Source organism: Sardina pilchardus, chromosome 4 (genome assembly GCF_963854185.1).
Source record: "Sardina pilchardus chromosome 4, fSarPil1.1, whole genome shotgun sequence".
Classification (NCBI taxonomy): Eukaryota; Metazoa; Chordata; class Actinopteri; order Clupeiformes; family Clupeidae; genus Sardina; species Sardina pilchardus.
Genome location: NC_084997.1, coordinates 22,321,335 through 22,336,313, shown reverse-complemented (window position 1 = coordinate 22,336,313; position 14,979 = coordinate 22,321,335). Strand labels below are relative to the sequence as shown.

At 45.2% G+C, this 14,979-nt stretch overlaps 1 protein-coding gene across 1 annotated transcript; it reads right to left on the bottom strand.

The window, feature by feature from the left end:
• Positions 1–4,260: 4,260 nt before the first annotated feature.
• On the bottom strand, positions 4,261–14,458 carry mxra5b (matrix-remodelling associated 5b). Its single transcript, XM_062535062.1, has 8 exons — positions 14,406–14,458; positions 13,698–13,901; positions 13,304–13,433; positions 12,692–13,082; positions 11,110–12,427; positions 8,519–8,901; positions 7,074–7,974; positions 4,261–6,685 (listed from the first exon to the last, which is right to left on the bottom strand). Exons 2-8 carry the CDS (start codon positions 13,874–13,876, stop codon positions 4,786–4,788), a joined length of 5,202 nt encoding a protein of 1,733 aa, XP_062391046.1. The 5' UTR covers positions 13,877–13,901; positions 14,406–14,458; the 3' UTR covers positions 4,261–4,785.
• Positions 14,459–14,979: the final 521 nt, after the last annotated feature.

Sequence of the window (14,979 nt, the reverse complement as noted above, 5' to 3'; positions counted from 1 at the left end):
TTTGGAAAAAAGACCAATTACTTGCTCCAGTGGATTTAGCCTCCTAGCTAGTCCAGGGATGCGGCTCTCAGTCTAGTGCAGAGCAGATAACACTGCAGAGCAGATAACACTAGCTACTCCTTGATCTACCATTATCCATTCACTCAGTTGCCTTCTGTGAGATGATACACTTTCATCTCATCTGGTATGTACACTGGTACTTACTGTTTCAATTTGATCTTCTTTTTCATGCCTTGATTTGATTATTTTTGTAGAATTGATATCCACCCTCCATAGCCTGCATTGTTCAAAATATTTGCTATGCAGATTATTGACATTGAAGGAGCGAGATGCTGTCATCACATCACATCAGAATGTTAACAAACCTGCCAATGAAAGTTGTGCTGTTGTTTGCAATGTTTTTGTGTTTGTGTTTTGGTTGTTAGCCCCCTGTTGTTGCCTCAGAAAGTTATGTTGTCAAAGTACACCATGTAAATCTGATTTAGTTGTAACAAGTAGCAACGTTGATGGTGTCTGTGCAGCCAGTCTTCCTGAGGTGCAAATGAATACACCAGTGCTTGCTTTGAAATAAACTTATTTCATCAATAGACCCAATTCAGAGCTGTATGGGCTTTGCGATTTCAACTTTTATGTTATGTTTATGTGCTTTCATCACACGTTGTGCTTCTTGAAGGAGGTAGCTCTTTTTGCTATAATATTTCATCCAGGCTTTATTGTTATTGTTACAGTTGGCACACTACACTTAGGCTGTTACAGTCTTGTTGATGGCCTCTATAACCTTATAGCCATAATGCTAATGAGTTGAGACTTGAGGAAAACACTGACACGTGTGACACTGATCTACTTTGTCCTCTACCGAGTGGCATAAGAATAGATGAGAGGTAGGCTTTGATGCAGACTGGCATCAGAGGTGTGTCTTAGGGATAAACTCAGATGAACTGAAGGCTTTCACCACAAATCATATTTTGACAGTGACCCACTAAGCCGGAGGAGGGATTTTTTCTCTCGCAACCCAGATGTTTCCACTATTTTGTGTCATAACTCTCAGGACCTTGATTTTTGTGCAGCATTTCTTGGGTGAGACGAGTTACGTATTTCCGTGGGCTCCTCCCCGGTATTGACCTATTTCCTCGAGTGGAACCAGTTTGTGGTCCCAGGGAGCATGCTCAGCAAATGGATATTAAGACTCAGATCAGCATCCTCAAAGTCATCATACTGTTACAATATTGACACAAGTGGTAAGCTTAGAACTACTGCATCTCCAGTTCCACTTGGGGTGAGTTAGTGTGAAGTGCTTGTCTATTTCACATTAATGACAATACAAAGAAATTTAGTGAATTTTTTCCTCAGAGAGATATAATCATCATTATGAAGCAGTAAACAACTTTAATATAATCATTTTAAAAAGTAGCAAACTACTTTGCATATATATATTTTTTTTGCTGACGACGGTGCTTGAGCAAATCAGCATTTCTGGTGTTGCCATGGACACAGTGTACCGCATGCTGTGGACACTTGCGAGGCTGACTTTGGCCCACATAAATGAGGTCAGAGCAGCCCCTGTGCTCTCCTCTCTCCACTGATGCAAAACAGAGCAAAGTCCCCCATATGTGCTCAGCGCCGCAGTCCTTCTCTAACGTCCAACTTCATAACGGTTGTTTGTTCTCGTCGTGTTATAATGCCGGGTAATGCAAGCCTGCTGTCGGAAAAAAAAAAAAAAAAGAAGCAAGGGGATGTCTTGAGTGGGTTCACGGGGTCACAGATGACACACTCCAGCACAAAGAGAGAATCAGAGAGAGGCAAAAGCGAGACCCAGGAAACATCCGCCCCGATCAGCCCCCAGACGCTAAGCAGTTGCAGCACACATTGCCAGTGGGGCACAATGTGCTCTGTCTCCTTTTGTTCTCCCTCAGAGGGGGTGACGACGCTTATTTGTATTTCGAGGATAACAGCAGGACACGCATCGAAAGCTGCAGAGACAGCTTGAATCAATGCTCCTTATTGAGATTTTTTATAGGCACTGAAGGAGCAAGATGTTATGCCAATGGGAATGCAACTCTCTGTAGAAAATGGAGGCAACTCGTAGGCTACATCTGTGTGGGGACTAGGCCTAATCATTCAAAGTCGGATATTCTAATTAGTCAGTTAGTGTCAGTAGGGTCACAAAGTCGTATGTCTCTCTTTCTGTCAATCTGTGAAGTCTGCGAATAGATCATCTGCATTCTTGGAAATCTTCCTTTTATAATGGCGGGTTTGTAATAAGCGTTTTAGGACCAGCCCCACGTCGGACAGGCATAGCCAGGCAGGCACTCACTGTGGGGTGCTGCTGCCTCTCACAGCTGTTTCTAACATGGAGACTGTAATTTATCTCTCTGCTTTCCCTCCAAAGCCTTCTCTTAAGCAGAGCTACACATCTCTAAAGTGTCAGTCATTCTCCCCCAATTTATGGCGGCAGGAGTTGCAGCTCCAGCTGAAACAGCTGGCCTCTCTTACGACCCTGGGTGCGGGCGGGGAAGGGAAGGGAAGGGAAAGTCAAAGATGTGTCACTGGAATTGTCTCCCCTATAGCCCTCTTCATCTTGGCGCTGGACAGCTAGTGGCACTCCCTCCCATTGCTTGCTTTGCGTGTACACCCCTGCTGTCACTGCTCGCTGCGCTCTGGCTCTGACGGGGAAAACACCCTCTCATGTGTTCCCTCCGGTGCCAGTGATCCAACTAAATCAAACATATAACTCACTTCAAAATGGGATTTAGCAGTAGGAGTGTATACTCTACAGTAGCCATGGCGTTTGCTTGTTGTATCCAGCAGCTATCAGCAAAGAAAAGCTCCTATAATGTTTGGCTCCTAAAATGTGACTTTGTGTAGAGAGAGGATATTTGTGGGTAAACACAATTTGTTTGTGGGTACACACAACAGCCATTTTTTTCTTTTCTTTTTTTTTCACTAGAGGCCCAGAGGCGAGTCTTGCTTAGGGAGATTGAATCATTTTCCTGTTTCCCCTCCCTTTTCTGTCCCATTCACAAACAGATCGCACGTGGCTCGAGCCCAGAATCGTACCGTGAACAACGGGGGACCGGGCAGTGCACTGGACCATTGCAATTAGTGTGCAATCCAGGCTGCAGTCAAACAATTCAGGAGATGACCCAATGACCTTTCCCTTACATGGGAATATCATCATGGAAAATTAAGGGGTGCTGCCTTTTTTCCCTTTCTGCAGACACATCAGGGATGAAGCTTGTGTCCCGTAGGATTTCTTTTCAATGTGTAAGGCAAAGTAAGGTAAAGCTATTAGATGAGAACAGAGCCACTAATGACCCAGTGACCTGGCAAAGGAGATGAGAACTGCTGTCTGCTGAAATATTCCAGGTGGAGTTGGGCTCCAACAGACCCTGCATGTCCTTAGGTTAACCAGCCACAGTGGAGCTGCTCTTCTCGTTGAGCATATGGCTGGAGGTGCAGATTTTTGCCCTCTGTCTGCTGCGACAGATATATGCGTTTAGCTTTTTGGCTTTGGATCGGGCGACATAATGGGTTATCAGCTCAGATAGTTATGCAGCAACAAGCTGATGACACAGATGAAAGACCTTTGTATTTAAGAACTTTTGACCTCCTGAAAACTATTTTATATCATACTCGCTAGACAGCTTGTGCTGAGAGAGGCAGTTTTTGCTTCCTGAGATAATCATAGACAGCCCTGAGATCCAAGGAAAACAGATGTAGGCCTAGAGTGACATCAATGAAACACACCTGCCCATAATAGTTCACATATTGTATTATTTGTGGGAGAAAATATCCAATCACATTTGATAAATCCTCTTCACTTGAAAGTGGCTCCAGTAGTAAAAAATATCTGACCACCTTGGTGGTCAAATTAAAATGATCAAGTCTGTCTTTTCCCCCAACAATTTTTCAAAGTCATCAGAGTTTACCATGTGGGGCACATAGAAGTAAGCTGAAGAAAAGGTTCAAATTCAGTGCACTTGATCATTTTAATTTGGATATGAACATAAACACGTTATGTTGCTTTTGCCCTTTATGTGGACGTGGCTGTTCAAAATATAGCTACATCAAATGATAACAGTTAATATTTTTCACCAGTCTTGTTAAGACAAATAATTTAAGAAAATAGACATGTAGTAGCACAGAGAAAACATTGTTATGACTCCTATAATGTACAGTAAATGTAATATTGATGTCCACGTAATTCATCTGACAAACCTTAAAGCTTATTTGATAACAAAAGAAACAAAAACTATCAAATCACGATTAGGAACTGATCCATTTCTTTAACAGTAAAAAAAACATTCCCTTCTTATTCAAATATGGCACAAAACATGTCAATTTGTATTATAAGGTATTAGTTTACAAAATAAAGATAACAAGTACGAATGTGAATATCAAATATGTCTGTGAAGGACATAAGCATCATATTAGTTGTGAGTAATGTATGACATTTTGCAACAGCAGTTACAATTTTGTTCCCTGATGTCTACAATTCAATATGTCGAGTTTTTGGCATTTGAATTCATGACAATAAATCCCTAAATTCAGCTTTTGTTAAAGAAAAAGCTCGTTTTTGCATACATTATCACATAGATATTTGTTGAAATATGGAAAGATGCTTGAAACTTGAACTCAATGTAAATGGAATTAAAACAATAAACCGGCTCCAGATACAGAGCATTCTTTTGCAATAAAAATTACTCATATGTGCTTGTGTGAACAGTATCTTGTGCACTGAGTTTGCGCAGTTTTGTGGGCATGTATAGCATCAATTATTTCCCATTAAAACACATGTAAATAGGTTGACTTTGTGTCACTTCCTACAACGTTCTTGGCAGTGCACTTATAGAAACCAGTGTCTCTGCTGGAGGGGTTCTGAATGACCAGGGAGCCTTGTGGATGAAGATATTTGTTCCCGTAGACACGTGCCTGAGTGCCGGCTTTGAACATAGTCTTATCAGGCATCTCCCAGGACACCTCGGCTATGGGGATGCCAATGACCATGCAGTTCAACTGAATGGCCACACCGGGTCTGGCGTAAGTCACTGCTCCAGGACCGTTTGTTATACGTGGCGGATAGGCAATGACAATCACAGGCACGGACAGCACAGACGTGCCGTGCTCATTCGTGGACTTACACTGGTATGTTCCCCTGTCATACACAGAGGCCTGCTTCACCAGAAGAGTTCCGTTCTCCAGGACTGTGTAACGTCCCGTTGCCTGGGGTCTCGTGAGCACCACGCCAGCAGGTAGAGTCCAGGTGAGCTTAGTCCCTTTCGAGAGACAATTCAGCTGCAGGTTTTCGCCGTTGATAATGCTCACCACCGAGTTGTATTTGTTATTGATATCAGGCTTCTTCCCTGACTCTAACGTGACGGTACGCTCGACAGAGCCAGCTGAGTTTCTGCCAACACATCGGTACCGTCCGATCTCAGCCGGAGACGGGTCTCTGATAAACAGGGAGCCATCTGGCCTGTGCTGGAACTTGTAAACAGTTGTGCCACTCGTGATGGTTGTGCCATTGGGAAGGATCCAGGTCACCTGGGGCGTTGGCCTGCCTTCAACGGTGCAGTTCAAAGTCACGGAAACTCCGCTGGTGAGGGACACGGACTCCGCGGCGGGGTTCTTCAGCTTGGGCTTCTCCACCTCGTCTATCACGTCCAGACTGACCTGCAGGCGCGCCTCCCCTCCCTCGTTGCGCGCGATGCAGAGCAGCTGGACGGAGTCGGTCGACCGCAGCGAGCGGATGTCCAGCGTGCCGTTGCGGTGCACGGTGATCCTGCTGCCGTAGTACGGGGCGGGCAGCACCACGTTCTCGGGCAGCACCCACATGACCCGCGGGATCGGGGTGCCCTCGGCCTTGCAGTGCAGCAGCTTGCGCTGGTCCCTCAGCGCCGTCTCCCGCGTGGAGCTGGCCGAGCCCCGGAGCCCGTTGATGGTCGGCGCCGAGACGAGAACTTCCACCCTCACCTGTTTCCTGTCCAAACCCGCCGAGTTCCTGGCCGTGCAGGTGTAGGTGCCGTTATCTAACCTCTGCACCTTCTGGATGAGCAGCGTCCCGTCTGAGCGCAGCTGGTATTTGTCTGACGTGGGGGGTATGACGCGGCTGGTTGGCGTTAGCCACGTGATGACGGGAGTCGGCTCACCCTTGACACTGCACGTCAATGCCACGGTCTCCCCGTAGTTCACTTTTATCGCTTCGGAGGTTTTGTTTCGGATCACCGGGGGCTCCGGCACGACCTTTATGTGAACCTTCATCTCGTCCTTGCCCAGCCGGTTCTCGGCGTAGCACGTGTAGTCGCCCTCCTCTTTCATTCCGACTTCGTTGAAGTAAAGAGTGCCGTTGTCGAAGACCACGTACCGTCTCGTGCGCACGCCGCTGTCGTCCGATTGCATAACGCTGTTAACCATCGTTCCATCTGGCAGACTCCACCTGATCTCTGGGTTTGGGAGACCGGAGGCGACGCAGTCGACTTTTAAATCCCCTCCGTAGGAGACCTTGTGGCTGCTCAGCTGTTTTCCCTCAATCTTGGCTGCCTTCATCATCACGTTGGCTTTGAGGAGCACATAGTCATCGCCCATTTTGTTTCTGGCAACACATAAGTAGTCTCCCTCGTCTACGTCTGTTACTCCGTGGATTATTAGCGTGCCATTACTGAAGACTCTCATCCTGCGATCAAAGCTGAAAACGAGAGAGGGGAAAAAAACAAGATTAATGAATGAAATAAAATGATTACTACAGACAATGAAATATGTCTGTATCATTTCCCAAATATTATACTTTTACATTGATTTTGCAACATTTCTTCAGCTATGAGGTTAATACATGGGGGCAGTTAATATGTTCAACAGACATTAAATATCAAATAAATGCATCTTTAAATAAAACATACTGTATTGTGCATAAGCCACAGGACAGCGTTTTATGTAAGTTAAAAGAAACAAAACCATATTAATGACCTTGATGTGAACTTTGACTTGGAACGAGGAACCATGATCATTAATTACACCACACATGCACTGATGTTCAGAGCTTTATCTATTCATTATACAGTATATACTGTACACACCTGTAATGTGCATCTATTAGCTTCTTGGATGGAGTCCTCCACACAATCCTGGGCGCTGGATCGCCGGAGGCAATGCAGTTCAGCCGCAGATTCCCGCCGTACATCACGTCAGTGCTGTGCGGAGACGTGGAGGTGATCTTGGCTGTGGACGAGCTCTTCCTCACCACCAAGCTCACCGTCCTCTTCGCCGCCCCCACGACGTTGACGGCCATGCACTCGTAGCTCCCCGAGTCTTTCGTGGACAGATTGCGAACGAACAGCGTGCCGTTGGGGAAGACAAACATGTTTCCCTTCACAAACTGCGAGGGGCGGACCTGCGTGCCGTCGTTGACCACCCAGCGGATGCTCGGCTGGGGCGCGCCCTTGGCGCTGCAGTCGACGTAGACGGTCTGGCCCTCGGAGAGGGTGAAGTTCTCGCGGTGCGGCTGCTGGATCATAGGGGGCAACGCCGCGATGTGCACGCGCACAGACAGCGTGTCCGCTCCGGCCACGTTGCTGGCTATGCATTTGTAAATCCCCCGGTCCGGGTAGTTGATCTGCTTGACCTGAAGAGTGCCGTTGGGCAGGAGCATGACCCGCTGTTCCGCAGTGCTGAGGGTGTGCAGCACGGTTCTGTTGGGCAGCACCCAGGTGATGTGCGGCTCCGGCAGACCCTGGGCTTGGCACGCCAGGCTGGTGCTCTCGCCCAGGTACACGGTCACGTCGCGATGCCTGGGGGTGAGCACTTTGGGCTGTTGAGCCATGACAAAGAGGGTGACGGTCAGCTTGTCCACCCCGTAGAGGTTCTGGGCTGTGCAGCGATATTGGCCACGGTCCTGAAGCTGCACATTACGGATCACAAAGGTTCCGTTTGGCAGGACTTCAAACCTCTGGAGCTTGCTGTTTGCTGACATGATAGCTCCTAGACGAAATGGAAAAATAGAGGCATTTGACATAAATGTTTTTACAATACATTTATTTTCATGAGGTAGTCATCCTTAAGATTCATTATCCAATAACTGTGAAATCGTTATAAGTAATACGTCTTGGGGAAGACATGTTGCTTTATTTTTTCCTCTGTGATGAATTGACTATGATTCATTACAAAGCTAAAAGTTTACAGACAAAATATTGGGCCCTGGAGGCTAGGAAAAACCATTTTGTTCACATAAAACTACAGATTGCATGTTCTCCTGGACAGGCTTGTCCCATGGTCCATGGCCTCTGTTTGAACCACAGTCTCCAATTTCAGAGAGTCTACCGTTAACCACACCACATGTGTCTTATGGATAGTGACAAGTAAGTGTCACAATCCTCAGCCTCTTGGGGAAAATAAAGAACTTTGTATTGCTGGCTGCTTGCTACGAACTTGTGGCTTTTATTGGTTTCATCATAATAATGTTACTTGACATATACTTGTGTATGGAATTGAATTTTCCCATACTTACAAATAGGTGTCCCCTTACCTGTGGATTCTTTGGTCCATGTGAGGAATGGCTTAGGCTCCCCAACAGCATCACATGGAAGCCGTACATCAGTTGAAGCGTTGACTATAAATGTGTAGATATTGTTGGTGGTGATCTTGGGTTTTCCTTTCAGGCGAGGCACTGTGACAGGTCTCTGAGAGGACCCATCATAAGTGTTGGGCGAAAGTATTACTGTAGCAGAATGTCTATTTGTTGAGCTCTGACTTGTTTGATGCTGAGTTTTTGGTTTTGATGAAGTAGATGTCTTTAAGATAATCGTTGGAGTTCTAGTTGTGGATGTTATGGCTACAGTGGCAGAGGATATCGGCGCCTTTCCATTTGACAACTTCTGGGAGTTTATTTTTTCATTTTGCTCTGGGAAACTGGTGACAGATGGCGTTCGGTTTATATCAGGTCTGCGTATGATGAATGGATTCCTATTGTTGGAGTAGTATGGGTATCTGTAGTTAGTGCTCGGTATTCCTCCACTGACAGGAATGTTATTTCCTCCTGGATACCTTGGTCCATGGAGTACCCTGTTGTTTCCAGGTAATGTTACACTAGGTCTCAATATGGGTGAAGCTTTTGTTGACATAGCAGTCGTTTTTTGTGCTGCAGTGGACGTTGTGGTGGATGTTGTGGTGGGCTTTGTGGATGTTGGGGTGGATGTTAATTCGTTTTCTGTAGTAACAGCTACAATAGTAATATCAGTTGTGATTGTTGGCTCTGTACTTGTTACTGTGATGGCTGTATGGTCAACATCATTGTCCTGTTTGGGCTGAACGTCATTTTCTTTGTTATCAACTGACAAAGGTGTCTTTTCGCCTGACAAAGTTGTCTTTGCATTGGGGGAAACAACACTGTGTTCATGGTGAGTGGTCAAAACAACAATTTCTGAAGATTCCTTATATGGAGTATATGGAGTCTCATAATATTCGCTGGCAGTTGTTAGTGGTTCGGTGGTTGTAGGTAAATATGGTGAGGACTCTTCTAGGTACTTTTCATTATTATTTTGATTGCTAATGTCTTTGACAGAGACTTCCTCTCCTAGGCTAACAGGATGAGAGGTTGGCTCTCTTGAAGCATGTACATTATTTACCCGTGACTGTGATGATACATGGCTTGTTATGTAGGTCAGAGTTGTTGCCACATTTTCATTTATGATCTTCTCATCCAGTTCCAAGTCTGACAGAGCTGTTGTAGACTCCTCGTGGCTAACAGCCACAGAGACAGATTTGTGGCCTGGCTCTGACGTTGCGGCTGCTACTGAAGAAGCTGTGTGCTCGTATACTTGAGGTTTTCCTTGTGTTGTTACAAGTGACAGTAATGTTGATGAAGTACTTTCTGGTGGAACTTGCTGCTGTCCCGGCTCAGCTTCTTCATGACTGCCCGGTTCTTGTTGTCTTGTGAGCATTTTGTCATCTTGTACTGAGAGAGTTCTCGCTGAGTGAGTAATTGTATGTTTTGTAAAAGGTCCAGATGTGGGCAATATGCTCTTACTGACTGGTGGTGAAGCTTCTGTCCATCTGACTTGTGGTGAGAGGATGGGAGATGTTGATGGCTGCTGTGGCTCAGGAGTTGTTAGGCGTGAGACTGGGGGTCTTGGTCTGAGTCTGTTCATTCGCCTTCTAGTGGGATGATACTTCCTTCTTGAATTCCGCTGGACGTTTGATCTAGGGGGCACTGAGTTAATGGGGACTCCTTGTTTGGCAACAGCAGTTGATGTAGATTTGGCAGTTGGTGTAGAGGTTGTAAACTTTGAAGTGAGACTGTTTTCATTCACTTTGTTGTTTGTGTTTACCTCAAGATCAGTATCAACTGTGTGTAATGGAATGGCTGAGTCCTCTGTTGCTGGCTGTTTTTGTGGCAGAACAGTGAAGGCCTCACTATCTCCCATTCTTACCGTCAGAGTTTCATACAGGCCATTGTCAGATGCTAAAGTAGGATTTACAGTAATATCTGGAGATGAGGTCTGTTCCTTTACCTCATTGTTTGGTTTGGGTGTATATATTTGGTAAATATCATTAGTCTGATGGTCTTTTGTATGAGTAGGGGCTGCCACTGTTTGGTGTTGGGGTATTTGCAAAGGAATTTGAGGAGTGTTGAGAACACTTAATCCCTCTTCTGGCAGAGCAGTGTCATCTGGAGTCGATCCTTCCACGCCGTCACCAGGGTCAGGCTTGTTTGAGTTGGACAGGTCTTTATTATCAATTTTTTGGACTGGTGAACTGGTGTGCACAGGGTTTGGTGTAGTGGGTTTAGGAGCTGTCTTTTGACGTATTTTTGCCAAAATGTCTGCCCATTTTTGGGGATCAATCTTGGCTTTTGATGTTCCAGAATTTCTCCTTGGCTCAGGAATAGGTTTCCTATTGTGTCCATGGTATCCCTTTCGAATAGGTTTTCTAGGGTTTATAGGTCTTCGTTGAGGATGTCTCTGTGAAGACCCTCGTATTCTAGTATGGGGAGCTCGCTGCCTGTTTAAACGACCATTGTTCGGCTTGTTTGGAGTTTTGCCCCATATGCCATAGTCTCCTGAAGACTCATCGTCATCTATGAAAGCTTTTATTTTAGTGGAGACTCCCGCAGCTGACTGTGGCCTCATGGGATACCTTCTGAGTGGCTGCAGGGCCTCCTTACCTGTGATCGTTACCTTTGATGCCAGGGTGTCTGTGCCATGCTGGTTAATGGCCACACATTTGTAATAGCCGTTGTTACTGAGCTGACTGTGTGGAATAAACAGGGTTCCGTTGGAAAAAACATAAGCCTTTGATGAATTGGCTTTGATGGTTGCTTTGCTTCCATCCGGGAAAATCCAATTGATTTCGGCGTCAGGGGCAGCAGAGGCGACACACGGAAGAGAGATTGGCTCTCCAACGGAGTGTGTCACCGCTGGCCCTGCCTTCTCACCTGGAGGGGGAGCCGAGGACTCCACCACAGCTAAGCGGAACGGGAGAAAATCTTGATCGTTCCTCACCCCGGCAACACAGTAATACACACCAGCGTCGGCGTGGCTTAGTGTTTTCATGACCAGCTTCCCACTGCTGGATACAGCAATCCTCTTGTCAGGGCTGGTGTAAGGCGCTTTGATTTTGGAGCCATCTGGCAGTCTCCACTGAACTGATGCGTGGCCAGAGCTGAGCACATTGCAGTCCATTTCCGTCGTGCCTCCCGTTACAGCAGTCATTGTGGTCTGCGTTTTGTTGTGGCGTTCAATCATTACCCAGTCCCTTCGCTGTCGTCTCATCATTTCAATCTCCCAGTTTGATGAGAAATGGGTTCCGAGCATCAACTTGACATTTTTTGCGGTTGAATGTGGTCTGTTCAGTTGTAACTTCATCAAGGGCTGCATCAACCAGGATGGGTGGGACACTATGTTGGCTTGCACCCCAGTGTAGTAATAAGCATCTTTTTCAACATCCTGCCTGTATCTGTAACTCAGCTTGGGTTCTTTGCTAAGCATGATCACTCTCTGTAGGTGGACAGGCACTTCGCTGTAGTACGCAATAAGTCTCCACAATCTCTCGTACTCCTGACGCTCGATCGGGCACTCCAGGTCAAGGGAGAGCGTTAAGTTAGCCACAATCTCCTCCGATCCTATTTGTTCCCAGGCAATTTTGGTGGACTCTCTCTGCGCCTCAATGCGACAACTAAGATCCACTTTGTTTCCGTGTTCATCGGACAGATTGAGCGTGATGTTCCCAAACGGCCCTCTCAATTCTTCGGCGGAGAGTAAATCACTCAGGCTCGGCTCAGGGGTGGGGCTCTTCTCTGAGGAGTTAATGACAGGTCCGGTGCAAGAGAGGTCTTGGAGGTCGGAGATTGTTTTCTTCGCCAGATGTTTTGGAGATGCGCACGTTGGACAGAGATGGCCTTTAGGGTATGCTTTGTCTTTTTTACATTTCAGAACTCCTGAAAAATAGAAATACATCACGTATCAATCAGTCTTCTGTATATGGAATGTTATTTATTACTATATTGAGATTTATTGTGACAGACTTTTTTTTTTTTTTTTTTTTTTTTAAAGAAAACATGTGAAGCCAAAGACAAATTCCCATTTGTCCCCATTTGTAGACAATACAGATTTTTCTTATAATTAAAACAGCAGATTAAATTGCAGTTAAAAATGCTATGAATATATGGAATCAAATATTTCAACATGCAATGCCTTATTACCTGGGTGGCTTTTTGTCCAGTCTAAGATATGATTCATTGTGCAATCACAGCTCCAGGGATTGCCATAAATGAAGAGATTCTCCAGCTGGGGCATGTTCCTCAGCAGGCTCTTTGGGAGAGTGGTCAGCATATTATCAGCCAGATGCAGATGCTTGATAGTGGACAGGGGAAACTGCTGGATCAGGGAGAAGGTGCTGAAGGTGGCCGGATGGAGCTGCTGGATGTGGTTGCCCTCCAGGTTGACCAGCCGTAAAGAGGTCATTCCATGGAAAGCATCAGGGTGGACGAATTCAATGCGGTTGTGGTCCAAGTGCAGCCTCACCAGGCTTGACAAGCCAAACAGGGTGTGTCCAGTGATCACTCTGACTTTGTTGTAACTCATTTTCAGCACCTGTGGGCAAATCATTTGTTTACTGGTTTACTGGTAGCCTGTTGGTATTGAGATATATTGTGATAATCTTTTTTCAATGTTACAATTAAGGAAATGTGTTTTAGTATGTCCTGTGAACAGTGACAAGCACATACAGTACAGTTTAGCTTGACAGGAAATGCAAGCAGTGATATAAAGGCAGGTACAGATTGTGATCTACTAGTCAAACAGTGTAAATGTACCTGTAGAGACACGAGGTCTTGGAAGACGCCATGGGGGATTTCATGTATATCATTTCCATGCATCATCAGAAGATCCAATTTTCTCAGTCCATCAAATGAGCTTTCTGTGATCTGATTTATTGTGTTAAATCTGGAAATTGGAAGAATTTGTTATAAATATAAATTCTATAAAATATAACTATTCTCACAGTAGCCTACACATAATGAAGCATATGAGCTTTTTAAACGTATATTTCTAATGTAAATGCCTTGTGGCCTCGTTTCAGTTGACCAGGCCATAACTTTTAACGAAGTAAAACATTTTTTTAAAAAAGCAATCGAATTTCATTGTCAAACTTATTGAAAGTCAGTGCATGTCATTGCAATACCAGAATAATTTCCAGGGGGCACTCACCCCAGATTCATGCGTTCCACTTGTTTGGGTATTCCAGCAGGCACGCGGAGCAGGGAGCGAAAGGTACAGTGCACCTCGGTGGGGAGGTAACAGGCACATGGATGTGGACAGCAGTCTCCCACTTCCAGCAGAGATCCCAGTAGCATCAGTACCAGGGTTAACGTGCCAGGCAGGCCCATCTTCACCCACGTTCTAACTGAGATCCTGTCAATATCACACAGATACACAACCACTGTAATGCCTGATGATTGATAATTTAGTGCCTGGCCCCATGGTTGTGTTTCATTAGCCCTCAAATAACTTTTCCTTATAACATTTAATTTAATTTTCGCACCTACTAATGGCACTTCCAGTGCACATCTCATTATAAAGCTGATTAGCAAAGGCAAATAGAACAGGCCTACATACAGTAGACACATAACCACGTGACTGCTAGAAAGGAGCCCTCATAGTTAAATTTTCACTTTGCACTCTATCAGTGTACTCAGACATTTGTAAATAGCTATAGCAATCCATTTTTCAACCTTGCATTATATGCCACTTCTGGCTCATTAGCACAATGCCAACGAATATGAGAGCAAGGCAACAGACTAAGGTAAATCTCCCGAGTGAGCTATTTATTGATTGAAGTTTTAAAAATAACATGATATGACAATATGCAGGTGTGAAAATGTGTTTGCTGTAAAGAAGAGAACGCATCAAACGTACCATACAATTAAATCATCCGTGGTAGGTTAGTAGAAGTTTGTCATCTGTTGCAGGCACTTCACAGCAAGTGCGTGAGTTCATCCAATTCCAGTTTTTAGAGTCTTCTCATCCTCTGTCTTCCACAGACGTATTTTTAAAACAAAAAGAGAGAATTCTGAAGCTCCGCTGATTTAGCCAATTTAAGATTCACCTTTTATGAGATATATCCTCTATAAATTCCGACGAGTCCTTTAGATTATAGAGCAATTTTGTGTTCTCTTGAAATTGTAATCCTTGTGATCGTCAGAAAGTGAAATTGATAATTATTTTCAAACTTGTGAGAAGATCAATTTTTGCGATGTTTCAGAAGTGCAGGAGAAGCAAAATAGCGCTTGTAAATCAGAGGTGTGAAACTTATGAGAGAGGATGTTATTTCCAGCCGCTACTTCTGGGGTGCAAGTCTTTTGTCCCACCGAGAGGTGGACTCTCAAGATGATCATGACGTTCAGCCTGGAGAAAGCGATCATAGAGGAGGGGCCTGCCCAACAAATACCCCAATATATCTGAGCCAACTTGCAAAGTCACCACAACGCTC

Bases quoted from the DNA above. Each gene is read 5' to 3' on its own strand.
- mxra5b (XM_062535062.1), bottom strand. From the start codon at position 13,876: ATGGGCCTGCCTGGCACGTTAACCCTGGTACTGATGCTACTGGGATCT. The intron at 13,083-13,303 runs GTACATTTACAC...ATTTGCCCACAG, and splicing joins AAGACCTCGTGTCTCTACAG to GTGCTGAAAATGAGTTACAA. The intron at 6,686-7,073 runs GTGTGTACAGTA...TCTCGTTTTCAG, and splicing joins CTAATAGATGCACATTACAG to CTTTGATCGCAGGATGAGAG.